Below are 22,826 nucleotides of genomic sequence, written 5' to 3' on the forward strand. Positions count from 1 at the left end.
ACATTATTTATCTACAGTAGCCCTACATTATTTATCTACAGTAGCCCTACATTATCTATCCACAGTAGCCCTACATTATCTATCTACAGTAGCCCTACATTATTTATCTACAGTAGCCCTACATTATTTATCTACAGTAGCCCACCATTATTTATCTACAGTAGCCCTACATTATTTATCTACAGTAGCCCACCATTATTTATCTACAGTAGCCCTACATAATTTATCTACAGTAGCCCTACATTATTTATCTACAGTAGCCCTACATTATTTATCTACAGTAGCCCTACATTATTTATCTACAGTAGCCCACCATTATTTATCTACAGTAGCCCTACATTATTTATCTACAGTAGCCCACCATTATTTATCTACAGTAGCCCTACATTATCTATCTACAGTAGCCCTACATTATCAATCTACAGTAGTCCACATTATCAACACAGAGTATTCCTACAATTCCAAAGCATTCCTTCTCATTAAAGCATTTGTGGTTTATACTGTCATGACGTGTTAAAGGTATATAATACTGTCATGACCTGTTAAAGGTATATAATACTGCCATGACGTGTTAAAGGTGTATAATACTGCCATGACCTGTTAAAGGTCTATAATACTGTCATGACCTGTTAAAGGTGTATAATACTGTCATGACCTGTTAAAGGTGTATAATACTGTCATGACCTGTTAAAGGTGTATAATACTGTCATGACCTGTTAAAGGTGTATAATACTGTCATGACCTGTTAAAGGTGTATAATATTGTCATGACCTGTTAAAGGTATATAATACTGCCATGACCTGTTAAAGGTGTATAATACTGTCATGACCTGTTAATGGTGTATTGTACTGTCATGACCTGTTAAAGGTATATGATACTGTCATGACCTGTTAAAGGTGTATAATACTGTCATGACCTGTTAAAGGTATATGTAGGGGGCACACAGTAAGTTGAAAGGAACAATCTTCCCCTTTAAGTTGTCAATATATTACCCATCATCATGGCTCATAATATGGACACCTTCCTGTTGCTGATGTAGTAACAACGGCTCAGAAGGTCTTTGGAGGGAAGGTGAAACAGGATCGCTTTTTCCCGGATCTGTTTGGGTTGTCTTGCCAACTCATATGGTCATTGATGCATGACAATGTCTATATTTGGCAAGACAGCACAAACAGATCTGGGACCAGGCTAGAAACAAGAGCTGAGTTTGTATGAAGCGTAGAATGACATCAAAAAGACAGACAGCTGACAAGTGGTGTCACATTACGACCACACAGAACACAACAGAACAGAACCTTTGTGTCACAGTTGACCCCATGGTGACCTTTAACCTGGAATGACCCCTGCATGGGGTCATTGTTCCAGAACCTTCAATCCACATAAAATGAATCATTCTGTGTTCTGTTATATTGTTTCCCCCTTCAGATTAGGAAGCACCAAACTTTTGTATTACATTTGAAGTAAAAACCAATCCAGATCTCTGTAGTAATGCATCATATACAACAACAAATATCATGCTGATGATTCCTTGAGATTTATTAGAATTTTTTCCTTTCTGTTTAGTTATAAAAGCAAACAGGGAACAGAATCTAACGGGGGGACAGAATCTAAAACAACACAGAATAATTTGGATTTGGATGAAATATTCTGAAATACGTTTGTCCTCTGGAACGCTGGGTCTCCAAGGTGAAACTCACCGTGCAGGTATTCTCAGACGTCATCCTCTCCTCGGTGTCATTCTGGAAGGACACACATCACAGGGAAGCACATTGATGACAGGAAAGACACAAGCCAATGCCACTGCTGCAGACAATTTATTTTCGATCAGATAGATACATACAGTAAGAGGAACACTTTTCCACGGTCTAAATGGTTTATTTTCCTAATAGTTTCCTAAATCTTTGTGTTTTGTCCAATTGATTTTAAGGAAAATATATTTGTTTCTAAATGTATTTTATTGAACCTTTATTTAACTAGGCAAGTCAGTTAAGAATAAATTCTTATTTACAATGACGGCCTATACCAGCCAAACCTGGACGACGCTGGGCCAATTGTGCACCGCCCTATGGGGCTCCCAATCACGGCTGGTTGTGATACAGCCTGGAATCAAACCAGGGTGTCTGTAGTGACGCCTCAAGCACTGAGATGCAGTGCCTTAGACCGCTGCGCCACTCCTACTTGTAACAGGAGTATTACTAGTGCTTTACTGGTTTAACAGAAGCACAGAAAAATTGGACTGAGTGAGTCATTTCGTTGGTTATGACTCAACAGTTGGCACATTAGCAAGGTTGCTATTGAGCAATGCAAACGTGTGGTACATCCTATTTAGCTGTGAGCCAGAAAAGAAAGTCGGGTGCTTTCCCATAAAGACATGAATTAACCCATGACAATCCATGAATTAACCCATGAAAAAAATTGATTAACCCATGAAGACATTAATTAACCCATGACAATCCGTGAAGTGTTGGAGTGTTTAAGGAAAGCTAACCACAGGCAGCTACACACATAGCACAACACAACATCTATGTCCCCAATGGAACCCTATTCTGGCACCCTATGGGCCCTGGTCAACAGTAGTGCACTATCAAGGGAATAGGGTTCCATTTGGAAGGCACACAAAGGCTCTGTTCCAATATCCATAGTAACGTAGTGGATTCTAAAAGGTAGACCAGTATGGATGTTAGAACACAGACTAAAACTCTCTACATGCTGTCAACACAGGAAGCATTTCTTCACACTTAAAAAAACATTAAGGTGAAGAAACATAGGATGATGTGTCAACATGACATGCAAGAGGTGGAGAGGTGGTGTGGGGGTGTGATGACACCAAGGGAGAGAAGAAATATAGAGAAGTGATCCTGTAGTCAACATTGTCTTTTGTGTTCTACGACAAGATTGACAAGACAAACTGTTTTGTTCATCAAGGAGTTGATTCTGAAAGTATATCATATTTAGTAGTTAGTAAAAGGTGTCTTCAGACTAGAAGGTTTGTTTCAAATCCGTCATGGTTCATTTTGTCTGAGAAGGAGTGTTGAAAACACTTTCTGAAAACAAATGAGCCAAGTCAAAACGGAACCAACGGAAGCCAGTGTGACTAGTCATACTGATATCAGACTCTAAGTAGCGACTGGTGTTACCTGTCATACAACCACAGACCATACAGGACTCTCACTTCACATCACAGAGCCAACACAGTTATATCCATCGACACACTACACTTACAGACAGTCTAGAACTTACTGGGTAGAACAGAAGGAGTAGTTTCTGGTAGGATGGCATGAAGAATGGAACAGAACACAGTGACAGACATGCTACATCAAGCACAGTAACACTGTGTGAGTCCGCATGGCAGAGTGAACAGAAAGGGGACTGATATGCTGTGAAATACATCCTAGAAGGTTTTTAGGGGCTACATCCTGTATAAGAAGAAATCCATTTAAACCTTTTTGGTTCTAATAAAAATCATGTTCTCTACATCTGTGGGCATGTGATTAGATGATAGGTGAATGACAAGGTGACGTGTATGGTGGTAAATGATATGGGAAATCAGAAGTATCTTGAAGTTATGTGATCGATTGATTGATTGATAGATACCGGGACATCAGTAGTACCTTGAAGGTGGGGCTGATGGGACTGAAGGGACTGAAGGACTCGTCTCCCTCAATGCTGGAAATACTGAGGTTCTTCATCCTTCTCTCTGAAGCCGACATCCTCTTACTCTCCAACCCGTCTTTCACCCTCTTCCTCTCCTCCTGCAGACGGAGAAACTACATTAGAACAACACACCCCTCTTCCTCTTCTCCTGCAGACAGAGAAACTACATTAGAACAACACACCCCTCTTCCTCTCCTCCTGCAGACAGAGAAACTACATTAGAACAACACACCCCACTTCCTCTCCTCCTGCAGACAGAGAAACTACATTAGAACAACACACCCCTCTTCCTCTCCTCCTGTAGACGGATAAACTACATTAGAACAACACACCCCCTCTTCCTCTTCTCCTGCAGACGGAGAAACTACATTAGAACAACACACCCCTCTTCCTCTCCTCCTGTAGACAGAGAAACTACATTAGAACAGCACACCCTCTTCCTCTCCTCCTGCAGACAGAGAAACTACATTAGAACAACACACCCTCTTCCTCTCCTCCTGCAGACAGAGAAACTACATTAGAACAACACACCCCTCTTCCTCTCCTCCTGTAGACAGAGAAACTACATTAGAACAACACACCCCTCTTCCTCTCCTCCTGTAGACAGAGAAACTACATTAGAACAACACACCCCTCTTCCTCTCCTCCTGCAGACGGAGAAACTACATTAGAACAACACCCCCCTCTTCCTCTCCTCCTGCAGACAGAGAAACTACATTAGAACAACACCCCCCTCTTCCTCTCCTCCTGCAGACAAAGAAACTACATTAGAACAACACACCCTCTTCCTCTCCTCCTGCAGACGGAGAAACTACATTAGAACAACACCCCCCTCTTCCTCTCCTCCTGCAGACAGAGAAACTACATCAGAACAACACCCGCACATACATGAGGCTGAACAGGCCTCTGTTGTGCATGCTGTGCATTATAATGCATTATGTCAGAGCTCACAAGGTTTTAAAAATGTGCTTACAATGCATTATGAAGAGGGTGTTCATAGGAAGTGTTACCAACATGCATCGACATGCATATACATACTCAGATAGTGTACATACCAGTCTCGGAGTAGGAGTGCTGATCTAGGATCTGACTGGTACCCCCTTCTCATTCATTATAACAGAGCCAGGTCTCACCTCCTCCTGCTCCTGTCTGTGCTGCTCCTCTTTCTCTCTCTGGTGCTCCTCCTCCTTCCTGGCTCTGCATTTCTCCTCTCTCCTGCGGTTCAACTCCTCCAGCTCCTCCTGGTCCTCCTGCTGTCTCTGTCTCAGCTGTTCTAGGGTGCCCTGTCCCTGGCCTGGTGTCTTCTCTGTCTCCAGCAGCCCCACGGGAACCTCTCCATCCACCTCCTCCTTTCTCTGCCCTCCCAAGCTGCCACTGCGACTGGAGGAGAGGAGAGGAGAGGAGAGGAGGGGAGGGTAGGGGAGAGGAGAGGAGAGGAGAGGAGAGGAGAGGAGAGGAGAGGAGAGGAGAGGAGAGGAGAGGTTGGAGGAAGCTGCTCCATCTCTCACTATGATCAAACTGCATTACAAATGTAACACCTTCTAATATCTCCACTGCTGTAGTTATGAACTACTTTGGACAGTTCTCATCTTATCAATCAACAAGATTCCCTCAGTTTGCTTTAAAATCTTTACCTGTCTCCTTCAGTGACAAACAAGGAAGAAGTAGGCATCTCATCCATCTCTTTCGGTGTCTCATCCATGACTATCTGTGTCTCATCCATGTCTTTCGGTGTCTCGTCCAAGACTATCTGTGTCTCAACCATGTCTTTCGGTGTGTCATCCATCTCTTTCTGTGTCTCATCCATGACTATCTGTGTCTCAGTCATGACTATCTGTGTCTCAGCCATCTCTATCTGTGTCTCAGTCATGACTATCTGTGTCTCAGCCATGACTATCTGTGTCTCAGCCATGTCTTTCAGTTTGTCATCCATGTCTTCCTGTGTCTCATCCAAGACTATCTGTGTCTCAGCCATCTCTATCTGTGTCTCAGCCGTCTCTATCTGTGTCTCAGCCGTCTCTATCTGTGTCTCTAGCTGTGTCTCATCCATGACTATCTGTGTCTCAGCCATCTCTATCTGTGTCTCTAGCTGTGTCTCAACACCCTATAGTAGCTCACTCTAAAGGCTTGGTTAAATGAAGGAAGGATGTTGAGCTAGCCAATACAGGAAGTGATGAGAGTCACTGATCTTGTCATGCGTCTTTTTCAGTTCAGTATGAAGTAGGAACTGATAGATGCTTTACAGAAGTTGTTGTTCTCTCTCTACAAGCAATCATTCATACAGATGTAGGATTTTCATTTGATCGTCGTGTTGCAGGAGAGCTTTCCTTCAATGCAGGAAATGTAAAACTTCTAGTCTATTTGAGGTTTAAAAAGGCTTCTGAAATTTGTAATTGCCACTTTTCAATTTCAGACTTGATTTATCCTTATGGAAAATGTATCAACCGCTTCAAAAATGTCCATTAATAATAATCCACTTTATAATTCACATTTCCTGTTGCTGCAGGATTATTTTCCTGCTGTAGCAAACTGGCTCAAATTAAGATCCTCCATCTGTACCAGGAATGTCACGTCCTGGCCAGTATAAAGGTTAATTAGTATTGTAGTTTGGTCAGGACGTGGCAGAGGGTATTTGTTTTATGTGGTTCAGGGTGGTGTGTTTTGTAAAAAGGGTGTTTGATTTAGTAATTCCGGGTTTTGGTTTATGTTTAGGTATTTCTATGTGGAGTCTAGTGAGTGTATGTCTATGTTTGATTAATTGGGGTTGGGACTCTCAGTTGAAGGCAGGTGTTGTCTATCTGCCTTTGATTGAGAGTCCCATATAGTAGGGTGTGTTTGTGTTTGGTATTTGTGGGTGATTGTTCTGTGTTAGCCTTGTGCCTTGCAGACTGTCAGTGAATCGTTCATTTTCTTGTTTGTTGTTTTGTATTCATTTTGAAGTGGATAAATGTTCAAAATGAACAATCACATACCTGCTGCGTATTGGTCTACCTTTTCCGACGATGATTTCGTTATATCGTCAGAAGACGAGGAAATCCCTGACAGAATCACCCACCACTCAAGGACCAAGCAGCAGAGGAAGGAGCAGAGGGAATTCGAGTTGGACTGGCGGGAGAAGTGGACCTGGGAGGAAGTTCTGGATGGGGCCGGACCTTGGCACCAGGCTGGGGAGTATCGCCGCCCGCAGTGGGAAATTGAGGCAGCCAAGGCAGAGAGGCGTAGGTACGAGGCCATGGACGCGCTGAGGGAGAAGCACGAGAGGCACCCCCAAGATTTTTTTTTGGGGGGGGCACACGGGTAGTTTGGCTAGGCGTAAGAAGAGCCGGAAGCCAGCTACCCATGGTTATATGGAGGAGCGTATGGGGTGGAGAGCGCTATGTTTCGCTGAGGAGCGCACTATCTCACCCATACGCACGCACAGTCCGGTGCGCGTTATTCCAGCCCCTTGCAGGTGCCGTGCTAGAGCGGGCATCCAGCCTGGTAGGAGGATGCCTGCGCAGCGCATCTGGTCGCCGGTACGCCTCCGAGGACCAGGCTACCCAACTCCCGCTCTACGCACGGCTACCATCAGGCCCCTGCACAGCCCAGTCTGCCCTGTACGAGCACCCCGCTCGTACAAGGTTCCTTGTTCCATCCAGCCAAGGCGGGTTGTGCAGGAGGTAAGATCTAGACCGACTGTGCGCCTCCATAGCCCTGGGTTTCCAGCTCCTGTCTCTCGTGCGGACCCGGAAGTGCGTCAACCCAGTCCGACTCGTCCTGTTCCCGCTCCCCGCACTAGCCTGGAGGTGCGTGTTCATAATCTGGTAAGCCCAGTACCAGCACCACGCACCAGGCTACAAGTGCGTCAACCCAGCCACGCCAGTCAACAGTCACCAGAGCTGCCCGCCAGTCAACAGTCACCAGAGCTGCCCGCCAGTCAACAGTCACCAGAGCTGCCCGCCAGTCAACAGTCACCAGAGCTGCCCGCCAGTCAACCATCACCAGAGCTGCCCGCCAGTCAACAGTCGTCAGAGCTGCCCGCCAGTCAACAGTCGTCAGAGCTGCCCGCCAGTCAACAGTCGTCAGAGCTGCCCGCCAGTCAACAGTCGTCAGAGCTGCCCGCCAGTCAACAGTCGTCAGAGCTGCCCGCCAGTCAACAGTCGTCAGAGCTGCCCGCCAGTCAACAGTCGTCAGAGCTGCCCGCCAGTCAACAGTCGTCAGAGCTGCCCGCCAGTCAACAGTCGTCAGAGCTGCCCGCCAGTCAACAGTCGCCAGAGTGGCCAGACTGCGCTGAACCGCCGGAGTGGCCAGACTGCGCTGAACCGCCGGAGTGGCCAGACTGCGCTGAACCGCCGGAGTGGCCAGACTGCGCTGAACCGCCGGAGTGGCCAGACTGCGCTGAACCGCCGGAGTGGCCAGACTGCGCTGAACCGCCGGAGTGGCCAGACTGCGCTGAACCGCCGGAGTGGCCAGACTGCGCTGAAGTGGCCAGACTGCGCCGAGTGGCCAGACTGCCCCGAGTGGCCAGACTGCCCCGAGTGGCCAGACTGCCCAGACTGCCCCGAGTGGCCAGACTGCCCCGAGTGGCCAGACTGCCCAGACTGTCCCGAGTGGCCAGACTGCCCAGACTGTCCCGAGACTGCCCCGAGTTGCCAGACTGCCCCGAGTTGCCAGACTGCCCAGACTGCCCCCAACTGCCAGACTGTCCCGAACTGCCAGACTGGCCCGACTGCCCCCCGGCGATGCCAGACTGGCCCGACTGCCCCTCGGCGATGCCAGAGTGGCCCGACAGCCTGGAACGGCCGGAACCAGAGCCACCTCCAGATATAGGTGGGTTGGGGAGGGGGGGTGTAGCACAGTTTTTCGTTTTAAGGTGCTTCCGGGGTTAGCACCTTTAAGGGGGGGGTACTGTCACGTCCTGGCCAGTATAAAGGTTAATTAGTATTGTAGTTTGGTCAGGACGTGGCAGAGGGTATTTGTTTTATGTGGTTCAGGGTGGTGTGTTTTGTAAAAAGGGTGTTTGATTTAGTAATTCCGGGTTTTGGTTTATGTTTAGGTATTTCTATGTGGAGTCTAGTGAGTGTATGTCTATGTTTGATTAATTGGGGTTGGGACTCTCAGTTGAAGGCAGGTGTTGTCTATCTGCCTTTGATTGAGAGTCCCATATAGTAGGGTGTGTTTGTGTTTGGTATTTGTGGGTGATTGTTCTGTGTTAGCCTTGTGCCTTGCAGACTGTCAGTGAATCGTTCGTTTTCTTGTTTGTTGTTTTGTATTCATTTTGAAGTGAATAAATGTTCAAAATGAACAATCACATACCTGCTGCGTATTGGTCTACCTTTTCCGACGATGATTTCGTTATATCGTCAGAAGACGAGGAAATCCCTGACAAGGAAGCTAAGACTGAAACTAAGGAAACTATAAATAAACTCAGACAGCTTCAGTCTTTGTGTTGAGTTCTCCTCCTCTTTAAATTGAATTTGGACATTACAATAGTGAGATCTGGCCCCAGTCTGAACCTGTGTCCAAAATGGCACCCTATTCCTTTGATAGTGCACTACTTTAGACCAACCAAATGGCACCCTATTCCCGTTATTGTGCACTACTTTAGACCAGACAAATGGCACCCTACTCCCGTTATAGTGCACTACTTTAGGCCAGCCAAATGGAACCCTATTCCCGTTATAGTGCACTACTTTATACCAGACAAAATGGCACCCTAATCCCTATATAATGCACTACTTTTGGCCAGATGAGGCTCTATATAAGGATTCAAGTGCCATTTTGGACACACATATAGACTATTTTAGGTTTGTTACCTTGGAGACAGTTTCCCTGCAACTAGGTATGAGGTCACTTCCGCTCCAGCTGCTTCCCCGTTACTGTTGACGTGTCTCATGACTTTAGAGGTGTAGGAGATCTTCAGCTCAGATTTCTTCTTCTCCACTACCTAAAAACAAAACAGCATTTAGAAGAACACTTTATAGTCCAATTAGAGTTTTGGCATCAAACGTCATTGGCATCAACTCATCTAAAGTTCGGTCAAGTTTGGCATCACAGCCCAAACAACAGCTTTCCCCTCTTTGCCCTGCCGTGAATAAAGACTACACTGTGACTTGAGTGATGATTGGATACAGCACGGCATGTACACAATCGTAACTCTACCTTGTCATCTGTTACTCTTCTTGAAGCGTCTTGTGTCTTGTTGCTGGCTCTTCGTTCCCACTCTACCTCCTTCTCCTCCCTCTCCTCGGGCCCAGGTCCAGGATGTGTCTTCAAGCAGGGCCTGATTGGGGAGGCTCCGTTTAGCCTGAGCAGCTGGGGCTGATGCTGCTGCTGCTGGGGTTGATGCTGCTGGGGTTGATGCTGCTGGGGCTGATGCTGCTGGGGTTGATGCTGCTGCTGGGGTTGATGCTGCTGCTGGGGCTGATGCTGCTGGGGCTGATGCTGCTGGGGCTGATGCTGCTGGGGTTGATGCTGCTGGGGCTGATGCTGCTGCTGCGGGGGTTGATGCTGCTGGGGTTGATGCTGCTGGGGCTGATGCTGCTGGGGCTGATGCTGCTGGGGTTGATGCTGCTGCTGCTGGGGCTGATGCTGCTCCCAGGACTCCTGTTCCTCCAGGTGGCGCTGTCTGCGTTTCTCCAACCTCTGGGTCCAGTCACTGAAGCCCTCGTCCTCCTCCAGAGCCAACTGGCAGCCACTAGCCTTCAGCTCACTCTCACACCTGAAGAGACAGGTAGAATTGTTAATAACAAGTCAAACCTAAAGGTGATCCAGTAATTTCTAACTGTTCATAACTGTTCAACGGATATCTATCTTGCACAATTGTCCATAGAAATATAGTGCTGTATTCAACATTTCCTTCAAGAGTAACTACACCTAAGGACAGGGTTACCCAGGCCAAAGATGGCCAGGTCTCCCTCAAAAAAGACAATCAATACATACAACTTTCAACAATTCAACCTAATGCATTGTCAACTGAATTCAAAACAGGCTAACTCAGCTAAATTCCTAACTGTTTAATACAGTGTAAAAAGTAATTAGTTCTGCTAACTCCCGTTGCCTAGAACCATTGTAGTAAACCCAACTCATAGTATATCAGTATTCAAAACTTAAAGTGACATCAGCACCCATTAGGTTATCTTTAGAAGTTGTAAATACTTCACTGTTTTATGTTTTATTCACTATTTGCCATTAAATTACATTATGTATTCTGAATTAAAATGATTGAATTAACTTGAACATGAATATTTGTTGTAGCGAACATAAAAAATGCAGGTTCCATCTATTAAATGATTAACCTTCATTATTCATTTTTGTCAAGTTTAAGTAGTAAGTGGTTCAGATTAGTAATTTTCAGTGGTCGTGTCTTAATGTTTAATATTGTTTTATGCATTTGATGATTTGTCCTTTTAACCCACTTTAGCAGGCATTCTTGAACACAGTGCTCATTCCTCTAGCAGTAACTGGAGGTAGAGCTGTAACCAGTCATTCTTGAACACAGTGCTCATTCCTCTAGCAGTAACTGGAGGTAGAGCTGTAACCAGTCATTCTTGAACACAGTGCTCATTCCTCTAGCAGTAACTGGAGGTAGAGCTGTAACCAGTCATTGTTGAACACAGTGCTCATTCCTCTAACAGTAACTGGAGGTAGAGCTGTAACCAGTCATTGTTGAACACAGTGCTCATTCCTCTAACAGTAACTGGAGGTAGAGATGTAACCAGTCATTGTTGAACACAGTGCTCATTCCTCTGGCAGTAACTGGAGGTAGAGCTGTAACCAGTCATTGTTGAACACAGTGCTCATTCCTCTAACAGTAACTGGAGGTAAAGATGTAACCAGTCATTGATGAACACGGTGCTCATTCCTCTGGCAGTAACTGGAGGTAAAGATGTAACCAGTCATTGATGAACACGGTGCTCATTCCTCTGGCAGTAACTGGAGGTAGAGCTGTAAGCAGTACAGGAAGCTGCATTGTACAGTGAAGAGGCGACTCCGGGATGCTGGCCTTCTAGGCAGAGTTCCATCTTAATCTTGTGTTTTTATTGGCCAGTCTGAGATATGGCTTTTTCTTTGCAACTCTGCCTGAAAGGCCAGCATCCCGGAATCGCCTCTTCACTGTTGATGTTGTGACTGGTGTTTTGCGGGTACTATTTAATGAAGCTGCCAGTTGAGGACTTGTGAGGCGTCTGTTTCTCAAACTAGACACTCTTATGTACTTGTCCTCTTGCTCAGTTGTGCACCGAGGCCTCCCACTCCTCTTTCTATTCTGGTTAGAGCCCGTTTGCGCTGTTCTGTGAAAGGAGAAGTACACAGCGTTGTACGAGATCTTCAGGTTCTTGGAAATTTCTCACAACAACAAGAATAGATCAAGAATAGACTGACGAGTTTCAGAAGAAAGTTCTTTGTTTCTGGCCATTTTGAGCGTGTAATCGAACCCACAAATGTTGATAATCCAGATTCTCAACTAGTCTAAAGTAGGCCAGTTTTATTGCTTCTTTAATCAGAACAACAGTTTTCAGCTGTGCTAACATAATTGCAAAAGGGTTTTGTAATGATCAATTCACCTTTTAAATGATAAACTTGGATTAGCTAACACAATGTGCCATTGGAACACAGGAGTGATGGTTGCTGATAATGGGCCTCTGTACACCTATGTAGATATTCCATTAAAAAAATCAGCCGTTTCCAGCTACAATAGTCATTTACAACATTAACAATGTCTACACTGTATTTCTTATCAATGTGATGTTATTTTAATGGACAGAAAATGTTCTAAGTGACCCCAAACATTTGAACGGTAGTGTACATCTTACACAAATGTTTTTAGAAATATAATATTTTCTTCATAGTTTGTTACGTAGGACATCCATCTGGAAATAGCTGATTGTCTGCCTCACCCCAAGGGCACCAAAACACCAGGTGGCTAAACGTGCTAGCTGCTAACCACTGTGAAAACAATCAGGTGGCTTCTGTATATTGTTAGCGGTCAGCACAATGTTGAAACAATGGGGTGCTAACAGCAGCTTGGCAGGGGAAAAGTCAGAGGGGGCTCAGGTACTGTAGAGAGGTCAGGGGACATGCAGCGGTCACAGGAAGTGAGTCTTTACAGCCAAACTCCTGCAGTCAGCCTACAGCAGCCGTGTGTGTCTGTCTGTCTGTCTGTCTGTCTGTCTGTCTGTCTGTCTATAACAGATGGGGGCAATACCAGGGATTTCAAGTCAAATTATGAAATCAAATTGTATTTGTCACATGCGCCATATACAACAGGTGTAGACCTTACAGTGAAATGCTTACTTACAAGCCCTTAACCAACAATGCAGTTTTAAGAAAAACCCTAAAAAAGTAAGAGATAAGAATAACAAATAATTAAAAATCAGCAGTAAATAACAATTCCTGGGCTATATACAGGGGGTACCGGTACAGAGTCAATGTGTCAATGTGTGGGGGGCACCAGTGTCGAGGTAATTGAGGTAATTATGTACATGTCTCATCGTTGTCGGTGATCAGGCCTACCACTGTTGTGTCATCAGCAAACTTAATGATGGTGTTGGAGTCGTGCCTGGCTGTGCAGTCATGAGTGAACAGGGAGTACAGGAGTGGACTGAGCACGCACCCCTGAGGGGCCCCCGTGTTAGTCCTGTATTGAAGCTTTGCCTGTTTGATGGTTCGTCGGAAAGCATAGCTGGATTTCTTATAAGCTTCTGGGTTAGAGCCCCGCTCCTTGAAAGCGGCTGCTCTGCCCTTTAGCTCAGTGCGGATGTTGCCTGTAATCCATGGCTTCTGGATGGGGTATGTACGTACGGTCACTGTGGGGACGACGTCCTTGATGCACTTATTGATAAAGCCAGTGACTGATGTGGTGTACTCCTCAATGCCATCGGAGGAATCCTGGAACATATTCCAGTCTGTGCTAGCAAAACAGTCCTGTAGTTTAGCATCTGCTTCATCTGACCATTTTTTTTATAGAGCGAGTCACTGGTGCTTCCTGCTTAAATTGTTGCTTGTAAGCAGGAATCAAGAGAATAGAGTTATGGTCAGATTTGCCAAATGGAGGGTGAGGGAGAGCTTTGTTACACGTCTCTGTTTGTGGAGTAAAGGTGGTCTAGAATTTTTTTCCATCTGGTAACACATTTAACATGCTGATAGACATGAGGTAAAACTGATTTAGATTTCCCTGCATTAAAGTCCCCGGCCACTAGGAGCGCCTCCTCTGGGTGAGCGTTTTCCTGTTTGCTTATGTTTAGCCCAGCAGATGACAGGTGTTAGCCAGACCCCAGGGCTTTTGGCTCGGCGTCATGGCAACGGGACACACACGTACTGTGACCATGGAAACATACACAAACTGAACGACCGACCTCGCTGCCAACGGAACGAACGCCACTGCTGCATCCTGTTTCCTCTGAATGAGCTATGGTCTGTGTCCCAAATGGCACCCTATTCCCTAAATAGTGCATTACTTTTCACCAGAGCCCTATTCACCATATAGTGCACTACATTAGACCAGAGCCCGATGTAGTAGTGCACTACTTTTCACCAGAACCCTATGTAGTAGTGCACTACACAGGGGATAGGGTGCCCTTTGGGACACAGAATGCTCTCTTCCTCTCTTCCTGTAGCCCCAGCCTTCTGTCATTTCTTGTTTCTCATTGTTGCAACATAGCAAAAATAAATACAGTTTAGGTTGATTTATTAATGTGCTGCATAGAAGTTGCATTAAAACATTAACAAGTAGCATAATAACATAATAACATTAACAAGTAGAGTAATAACATAATAACATTAACAAGTAGTATAATAACATAATAACATTAACAAGTAGAGTAATAACATAATAACATTAACAAGTAGATTAATAACATTAACAAGTAGATTAATAACATAATAACATTAAGAAGTAGTATAATAACATTAACAAGTAGTATAATAACATTAACAAGTAGTATAATAACATAATAACATTAACAAGTAGAGTAATAACATAATAACATTAACAAGTAGATTAATAACATTAACAAGTAGATTAATAACATAATAACATTAAGAAGTAGTATAATAACATTAACAAGTAGTATAATAACATTAACAAGTAGTATAATAACATAATAACATTAACAAGTAGAGTAATAACATAATAACATTAACAAGTAGATTAATAACATTAACAAGTAGTATAATAACATTAACAAGTAGTATAATAACATAATAACATTAACAAGTAGTATAATAACATAATAACATTAACAAGTAGTATAATAACATAATAACATTAACAAGTAGTATAATAACATAATAACATTAACAAGTAAAGTAATAACATAATAACATTAACAAGTAGTATAATAACATAATAACATTAACAAGTAGTATAATAACATAATAACATTAACAAGAAGATTAATAACATTAAAAAGTAGATTAATAACATAATAACATTAACAAGTAGTATAATAACATAATAACATTAACAAGTAGTATAATAACATAATAACATTAACAAGTAGTATAATAACATAATAACATTAACAAGTAGTATAATAACGTAATAACATTAACAAGTAGTATAATAACATAATAACATTAACAAGTAGTATAATAACATAATAACATTAACAAGTAGATTAATAAAATAATAACATTAACAAGTAGTATAATAACATAATAACATTAACAAGTAGATTAATAACATAATAACATTAACAAGTAGTATAATAACATAATAACATTAACAAGTAGATTAATAAAATAATAACATTAACAAGTAGTATAATAACATAATAACATTAACAAGTAGATTAATAACATAATAACATTAACAAGTAGTATAATAACATTAACAAGTAGTATAATAACATAATAACACTAACAAGTAGTATAATAACATTAACAAGTAGCTAATAACATAATAACATTAACAAGTAGTATAATAACATTAACAAGTAGATTAATAACATAATAACATTAACAAGTAGTATAATAACATTAACAAGTAGTATAATAACATAATAACACTAACAAGTAGTATAATAACATTAACAAGTAGCTAATAACATAATAACATTAACAAGTAGTATAATAACATTAACAAGTAGATTAATAACATAATAACATAAACACGTAGAATAATAACGTAACAACACAAGTAGCATATTAACATTAGTTATTCTACCTGGAACTAAAATGGGGACAGCCGAAGAATCCTTTTGGAACTCTTTTTTCTAACAGTGTAGCGTTACTGGATCTCTGGTAAAAAAAATGAAATGTGCATGTTTTTCTTCTGGATAAAGGACCGTTAATTTCCTGTGTAACATTTGCCATCCACTACCACACACCTGCAGATGTTTCTGTAACTAGATTTTTCTTAACTAGAAATGTAGCATCCTTGCTACTATTCATAATGAGTCCATCATCAAAAATAGGTTTGAGTCACCAATAGGTTTGAATAACCAATAGGTTTGAGTAACCAATAGGTTTGAGTAACCAATAGGTTTGAGTAACCAATAGGTTTGAATAACCAATAGGTTTGAGTAACCATTAGGTTTGAGTAACCAATACATTTTAGTAACCTATAGGCTTGAGTAACCAATAGGTTTGAATAACCAATATATTTGAGTAACCAATACATTTTAGTAACCAATAGGCTTGAGTAACCAATAGGTTTGAGTAATCAATAGCTTTGAGTAACCAAGGGAACAAGAAGTAATAGCCTAAACTACCACACATCTTTAAGAGGAAACCATTCATTCAATACAATAGGCCTGTGTTGTGGATTAAAATGGCCAACAAACACGCACACTCAAACACACACACACACACACACACACACACACACACTCACTCACTCACTCACTCACTCACTCACTCACTCACTCACTCACTCACTCACTCACTCACTCACAGACTGAAGCCTGCCTCCCAAATAGCACCCTATTCCCCAAGGGCTCTGGTTAAACCTGTACACTATATAGTGAACAGGGAGCCATTTGGGACAAAACCCAGGTCCATTGAGACACAGCCCAGGTCCATATACAGTAAGCCCTGATAGGATACGTGACAGCACTTCATTAGCGAATGTTGTCTTGTTTCCCTACAGTCTATTCAGCACCATTGAGACATCAGTCATACTACCTACAGTCTATTCAGCACCATTGAGACATCAGTCAGACTACCTACAGTCTATTCAGCACCATTGAGACATCAGTCAGACTACCTACAGTCTATTCAGCACCATTGAGACATCAGTCAGACTACCTACAGTCTATTCAGCACCATTGAGACATCAGTCAGACTACCTACAGTCTATTCAGCACCATTGAGACATCAGTCAGACTACCTACAGTCTATTCAGCGCCATTGAGACATCAGTCAGACTACCTACAGTCTATTCAGCGCCATTGAGACATCAGTCAGACTACCTACAGTCTATTCAGCACCATTGAGACGTCAGTCAGACCACCTACAGCCTATTCAACACCATTGAGACATCAGTCATACTACCTACAGTCTATTCAGCACCATTGAGACATTTTTATTTTTTATATTTTTTTATTTAACCTTAATTTAACTAGGCAACTCAGTTAAGAACAAATTCTTATTTACAATGACAGCCTACCCCGGCCAAACCCTAACCCGGACGAAGCTGGGGCAATCGTGCCCTGTCATATGGGACTCACAATCACGGCCGGTTGTGATACAGCCCAGGATCGAACCAGGGTGTTTAGTGACGCCTCTAGCACTGAGATGCAGTGCCTTAGACCGTTGTGCCACTACAGCAAGCAGTTCACATCATGCGTTACAAACATGACTTGAGCTACTCAGCTGCTACAGATGACAACAAGACTGGTGTGGGATGTCTCGTCTTACACGCTAGTCCAGTCTTTGATAACCAGAGCAGTATGTTCTATTGTAGGATTCTACAGCAGGAAAGTGTTGGCTGTTAGCCTTCATTCAGCTTTGTGACTTACAATGGATATAGCTCCTGGAGCCCATTGTCCAGTGTGGGGCTGGTGGTGCTGGCTGGGCCAGTGTGGGTGTGGGGGACCTGGTCTCCCTGTCTCTCCCTGGCCCTCCGTCGTCGTTCCCGCTCTATCTCCTCAGCATCCTCAATACTGCGCTGGGCCGTCACCCTGGAACACAGAGACAGTGAAAGAGAATATAAAAATAATCAGACCTATTATATTTTATTATGATCGTGGACTTCAGGAAACAGCAGAGGGAGTGGCCCCCTATCCACATCGACGGGACAGTAGTGGAGAGGGTGGAAAGTTTTAAGTTCCTCGGCGTACACATCACGGACAAACTGAAATGGTCCACCCACACAGACAGCGTGGTGAAGAAGGCGCAGCAGCGCCTCTTCAACCTCAGAAGGCTGAAGAAATTCGGCTTGTTACCAAAAACACTCACAAACTTTTACAGATGCACAATCGAGAGCATCCTGTCGGGCTGTATCACCGCCTGGTACGGCAGCTGCTCCGCCCATAACCGGAAGGCTCTCCAGAGGGTGGTGTGGTCTGCAAAACGCATCACCGGGTGCAAACTACCTGCCCTCCAGGACACCTACACCACCCGATGTCACAGGAAGGCCAAAAAGATCATCAAGGACAACAACCACCCGAGCCACTGCCTGTTCACACCACTATCATCCAGAAGGAGAGGTCAGTACAGGTGCAGCAAAGCGGGGACCGAGAAACTGAAAAACAGCTTCTATCTCAAGGCCATCAGACCGTTAAACAACCATCACTAACATTGAGCGGCTGCTACCAACATACTGACTCAACTCAAGCCACTTTAATAATGGGAAAATTGATGTAATAAATGTATCACTAGCCCCTTTAAACAATGCCACTTTATATAATGTTTACATACCCTACATTACTCATCTCATATGTATATACTGTACTCTATACCATCTACTGCATCTTGCCATAATATGTATCACTAGCCACTTTAACAATGTCACTTTATATAATGTTTACATACCCTACATTACTCATCTTATATGTATATACTGTACTCTATACCATCTACTGCATCTTGCCATAATATGTATCACTAGCCACTTTAACAATGTCACTTTATATAATGTTTACATACCCTACATTACTCATCTTATATGTATATACTGTACTCTATACCATCTACTGCATCTTGCCTATGCCGTTCGGCCATTACTCATTCATGTATTTTTATGTACATATTCGTATTCATTCCTTTACACTTGTGTGTAGAAGGTAGTTGTTGTGAAATTGTTAGGTTAGATTACTTGTTAGATATTACTGCATGGTCGGAACTAGAAGCATCAAGCATTTCGCTACACTCGCATTAACATCTGCTAACCATGTGTATGTGACAAATACATTTTGATTTGATTTGATTTATTATATTATATTATATTTTGTTTGCATATGGACAGAGTGAGAAACACACAGGAAGTCTACAAACATTTTCCCTCCTACTGGTGAGGTACAAGTGAGAGGAACAAAGTGAAAACCAGAGGATATCTGAGTGGGAAACACACATGAAGCCCTCAAACACATTCACTACCCAGATACTGGTGAGATAGAAAGATACACGTGAGAAACACATAACTGAACGGGAAGTTAACAGTTATCAAATCCAGGTCATCTGTATGACACAAAACTGTGTTAGCCAACTGAGCTAAAGGCTAATTATTCCCTCTGACAACTAACAGTTCTCAGGCAAGGTTTCTTTCCGTTGGAGCACGTCTGGTACACATATTGTGTAGTCAGGTGAAACAATCTTTGTGGAAGTTGTATCTTTCTCCTACAGGTCTATTACGGAAAGGGAAAAGGGGTGATACCTAGTCAGTTATACAACTGAATGCCTTCAACTGAAATGTGTCTTCAGCATTTAACCCAACCCCTCTGAATCAGAGAGGTGCAGGGGGCTGCCATAATGGACATCCACGTCTTCGGCGCCCCGGGGAACAGTGGGTTAACTGTCTTGTTCAGGGGCAGAACGACAGATTTTTACCCTTGTCAGCTCGGGGATTCGATCCAGCAACCTTTCGGTTACTGGCCCCAACGCTCTAACCACTAGTCAGCTCTATAGAGATGTAAAGTCACAAATGAGCTCAATTAAACATGTTAATGTAATATAACAAAATATTACACAGGAAACACTAAACAGGAGATAAATAGGAGGACATAGCTCATGTCATTTATCACACTTAAACGTAGTGTCCACAAAGTAGCAGTCGGTCAGACCAGGAAACATGTACAGATCTACCCCCAAAGAGCTTTTCTTTACGATGACAAAACCAGATGTTGGAAGTGCGTGTCTGTTCAGGGATTAGTGCTGGCCATCCAACAACAGCAACACCAAACTGTCTCTGTGTTTACATCTGCACTAAACACATGGGTCTCTGCGGTGGCCATCTTGGAATAGCACTGACAAAGAGTGTATTGGGAGCAGGAAGGTGTCCAGAAACTTCTCAATGATATAATGAGGATACACCAATATCTATCCACCACAGTTCACATACATGAAGAAGAAGCACTCGAGAATCACACTGTTAAAATTAAGTGCTTTGTAACACCAAAACTTGTGACAACTGAGCTGCCACCAACAAGAAGGAAAAGAAACCTTAACTTTGCTGGAGTATTGCAACACATCATCCTGAGATGTTCTGAAACATGACATGGTGTGTTGTAACACCAGTTAACCAATATGTTCTGAAACATGACATGGTGTGTTGTAACACCAGTTAACCAAGTGTTGTGCAACACTTTGCCAGGTGCTGGGAGCACTAACAGAAAAGGTTGAAAACACTATTTCAAGGAAACCAAAACAATAAACAGGTACGCAGCAAGAAACGTAACACACTGTGCCATACACACACAGAAATAACAATAACCCACAAACACAGGTGGGGAAAAGGCTGCCTAAGTATGATTCCTAATCAGAGACAACGATAGACAGCTGCCTCTGATTAGGAACCATACTCGGCCCAAAACAAAGAAATACAAAAACCTAGAATGCCCACCCCACACCCTGACCTAACCACATAGAGAAACAAACCCTCTCTCTCAGGTCAGGGTGTGACAGTTTCGAATTCTGTCTAGTGCAGAATTAGATGCTTTCTGTTTTGGTGTCGTTTCCTCCCTCTATAGCTCCTAAACACTATGATGGCATTTCACATCCTGTCTAGTGCAGAATTAGATCACTTCTTCTGAAGAATTTCAATGTTTAACATTGATGTATCTATTCATTTGCCATTTTAACACATTTCAACAACAGTAACTAGAGGTTTTTAAAAAAAGTATTCATTTCTTTATTTACCTCCACCACCAACAGTTGGAAGTTTGGGAACAGTTCGCCCCATCATTGAACGTCATTTTGCCTCCCGGTTTTAATATCAGTTTATCACGATCCATTACACCTCATGAGGACAAGCTGCTTAATACTGATATAGAAGTATACTTTTCTTTCTTCAAACATGCACACAACACTGTGTAAAATAATCATCAAGTGTAAAAATTTAGCATTACCCATAATCCTCTAAAAACAGAGCCACTGTCACGTCCTGACCAATATTTAGGTATTATTTCTATTATATTTGGTCAGGACGTGGCAGAGGTATATTTGTTTTTGTATTATGGGGTTTTGTGTGTGGTGTAGTGGGGTGTATTAGTTTGGTATAGGTTCTAGGTTTGTTTTTCTATGTGTAGTTTTGGGTGCTGGACTCTCAATTGGAGGCAGGTGTTTCTAGTTGCCTCTGATTGGGAGTCCCATAAGTAGGTGTGTGTTTGTTTGGTTTTCGTGGGTAGTTGTTTTTGCACTGCGTGTTGTGTGCCTGCAAAACTGTTCCTGTCGTATATATTGTTTGAATTGTTAAGTGGATGCTCTACTCCTTTATTTTAATTAAAGATGAGTATTCACATACCTGCTGCGCCTTGGTCCATTTCTACAGAAGACAGCCGTTACAGAACTACCCACCACCAAAGGACCAAGCAGCAGAAGAGGAGGAAGCCACAGGAGAGAAAAAGGGAACAATGGACATGGGAGGACGTCCTGGACGGCAAGGGAGCCTACACCTGGGAAGAGATCCTGGCCAGAAGGGATCGCCTCCCATGGGAACAGGTGGAGGCACTCAGGAGAGTGGAGGCAGCTGGACAGAGGAACCATCGGGAACGTTACGCTGGAACACGGTTGGCTAGGAAACCCGAGAGGCAGCCCCAAGATTTTTTTTGGGGGGGGCACACGGGTAGTTTGGCCAGGCCAGGGAAGAGCCGTAAGCCAGCTACCCGTGACTACAGGGAGGTGCGTACGAGGTGGAGGGCGTCATGTTACGCTGAGGTGCGCACCATCTCACCTATACGGACGCACAGCCCAGTTCGCCCAGTACCAGCGCCCCGCAGGTGCCAGGGCAAGGGGAGCATCGAGCCGGAAGGGGTGATGCCAACCCTGCAATCAAGACCGCCAGTGCGCCCTTTCGGTCCGGTGTTTCCCGCCAGACGCACTAGCATGGAGGTGCGTGTCTCCAGGCTGGCACGTCCTATACCAGCCCCACGCATCAGGAGTCTAGTGTGTCAACCCAGCCTCGCCAGTCAACAGTCACCAGAGCTGCCCGCCAGTCAACCATCACCAGAGCTGCCCGCCAGTCAACAGTCGTCAGAGCTGCCCGCCAGTCAACAGTCGTCAGAGCTGCCCGCCAGTCAACAGTCGTCAGAGCTGCCCGCCAGTCAACAGTCGTCAGAGCTGCCCGCCAGTCAACAGTCGTCAGAGCTGCCCGCCAGTCAACAGTCGTCAGAGCTGCCCGCCAGTCAACAGTCGCCAGAGAGGTCAGACTGCCCTGAACTGCCGGAGTGGCCAGACTGCCCTGAACTGCCGGAGTGGCCGGACTGCCCTGAACTGCCGGAGTGGCCGGACTGCCCTGAACTGCCGGAGTGGCCGGACTGCCCTGAACTGCCGGAGTGGCCGGACTGCCCTGAACTGCCAGAGTGGCCGGACTGCCCTGAACTGCCAGAGTGGCCGGACTGCCCTGTTCTGCCAGAGTGGCCGGACTGCCCTGTTCTGCCAGAGTGGCCGGACTGCCCTGTTCTGCCAGAGTGGCCGGACTGCCCTGTTCTGCCAGAGTGGCCGGACTGCCCTGTTCTGCCAGAGTGGCCGGACTGCCCTGTTCTGCCAGAGTGGCCGGACTGCCCTGTTCTGCCAGAGTGGCCGGACTGCCCTGT

General features: G+C 44.0%; 1 protein-coding gene across 2 annotated transcripts in view; it reads right to left on the bottom strand.

Moving 5' to 3' along the window:
- Nucleotides 1-22,826, bottom strand: part of LOC106562850 (uncharacterized) — a 71,465-nt gene that overhangs the window by 24,485 nt on the left and 24,154 nt on the right. The window contains exons 2-7 of one of the 2 annotated variants that reach the window (XM_045689707.2): nucleotides 17,595-17,756; nucleotides 9,796-10,354; nucleotides 9,450-9,580; nucleotides 4,788-5,034; nucleotides 3,612-3,752; nucleotides 1,698-1,739 (exon numbers count right to left, since the gene is read on the bottom strand). In XM_045689707.2, the coding sequence (XP_045545663.2) occupies nucleotides 1,698-1,739; nucleotides 3,612-3,752; nucleotides 4,788-5,034; nucleotides 9,450-9,580; nucleotides 9,796-10,354; nucleotides 17,595-17,756 (1,282 nt within the window). The remainder of the gene's footprint in view (nucleotides 1-1,697; nucleotides 1,740-3,611; nucleotides 3,753-4,787; nucleotides 5,035-9,449; nucleotides 9,581-9,795; nucleotides 10,355-17,594; nucleotides 17,757-22,826) is intronic. The other variant, XM_045689708.2, reaches the window with a different exon arrangement.

Source organism: Salmo salar, chromosome 11, assembly GCF_965601325.2.
Source record: "Salmo salar chromosome 11, fSalSal1, whole genome shotgun sequence".
In the NCBI taxonomy this organism is placed as follows: domain Eukaryota; kingdom Metazoa; phylum Chordata; class Actinopteri; order Salmoniformes; family Salmonidae; genus Salmo; species Salmo salar.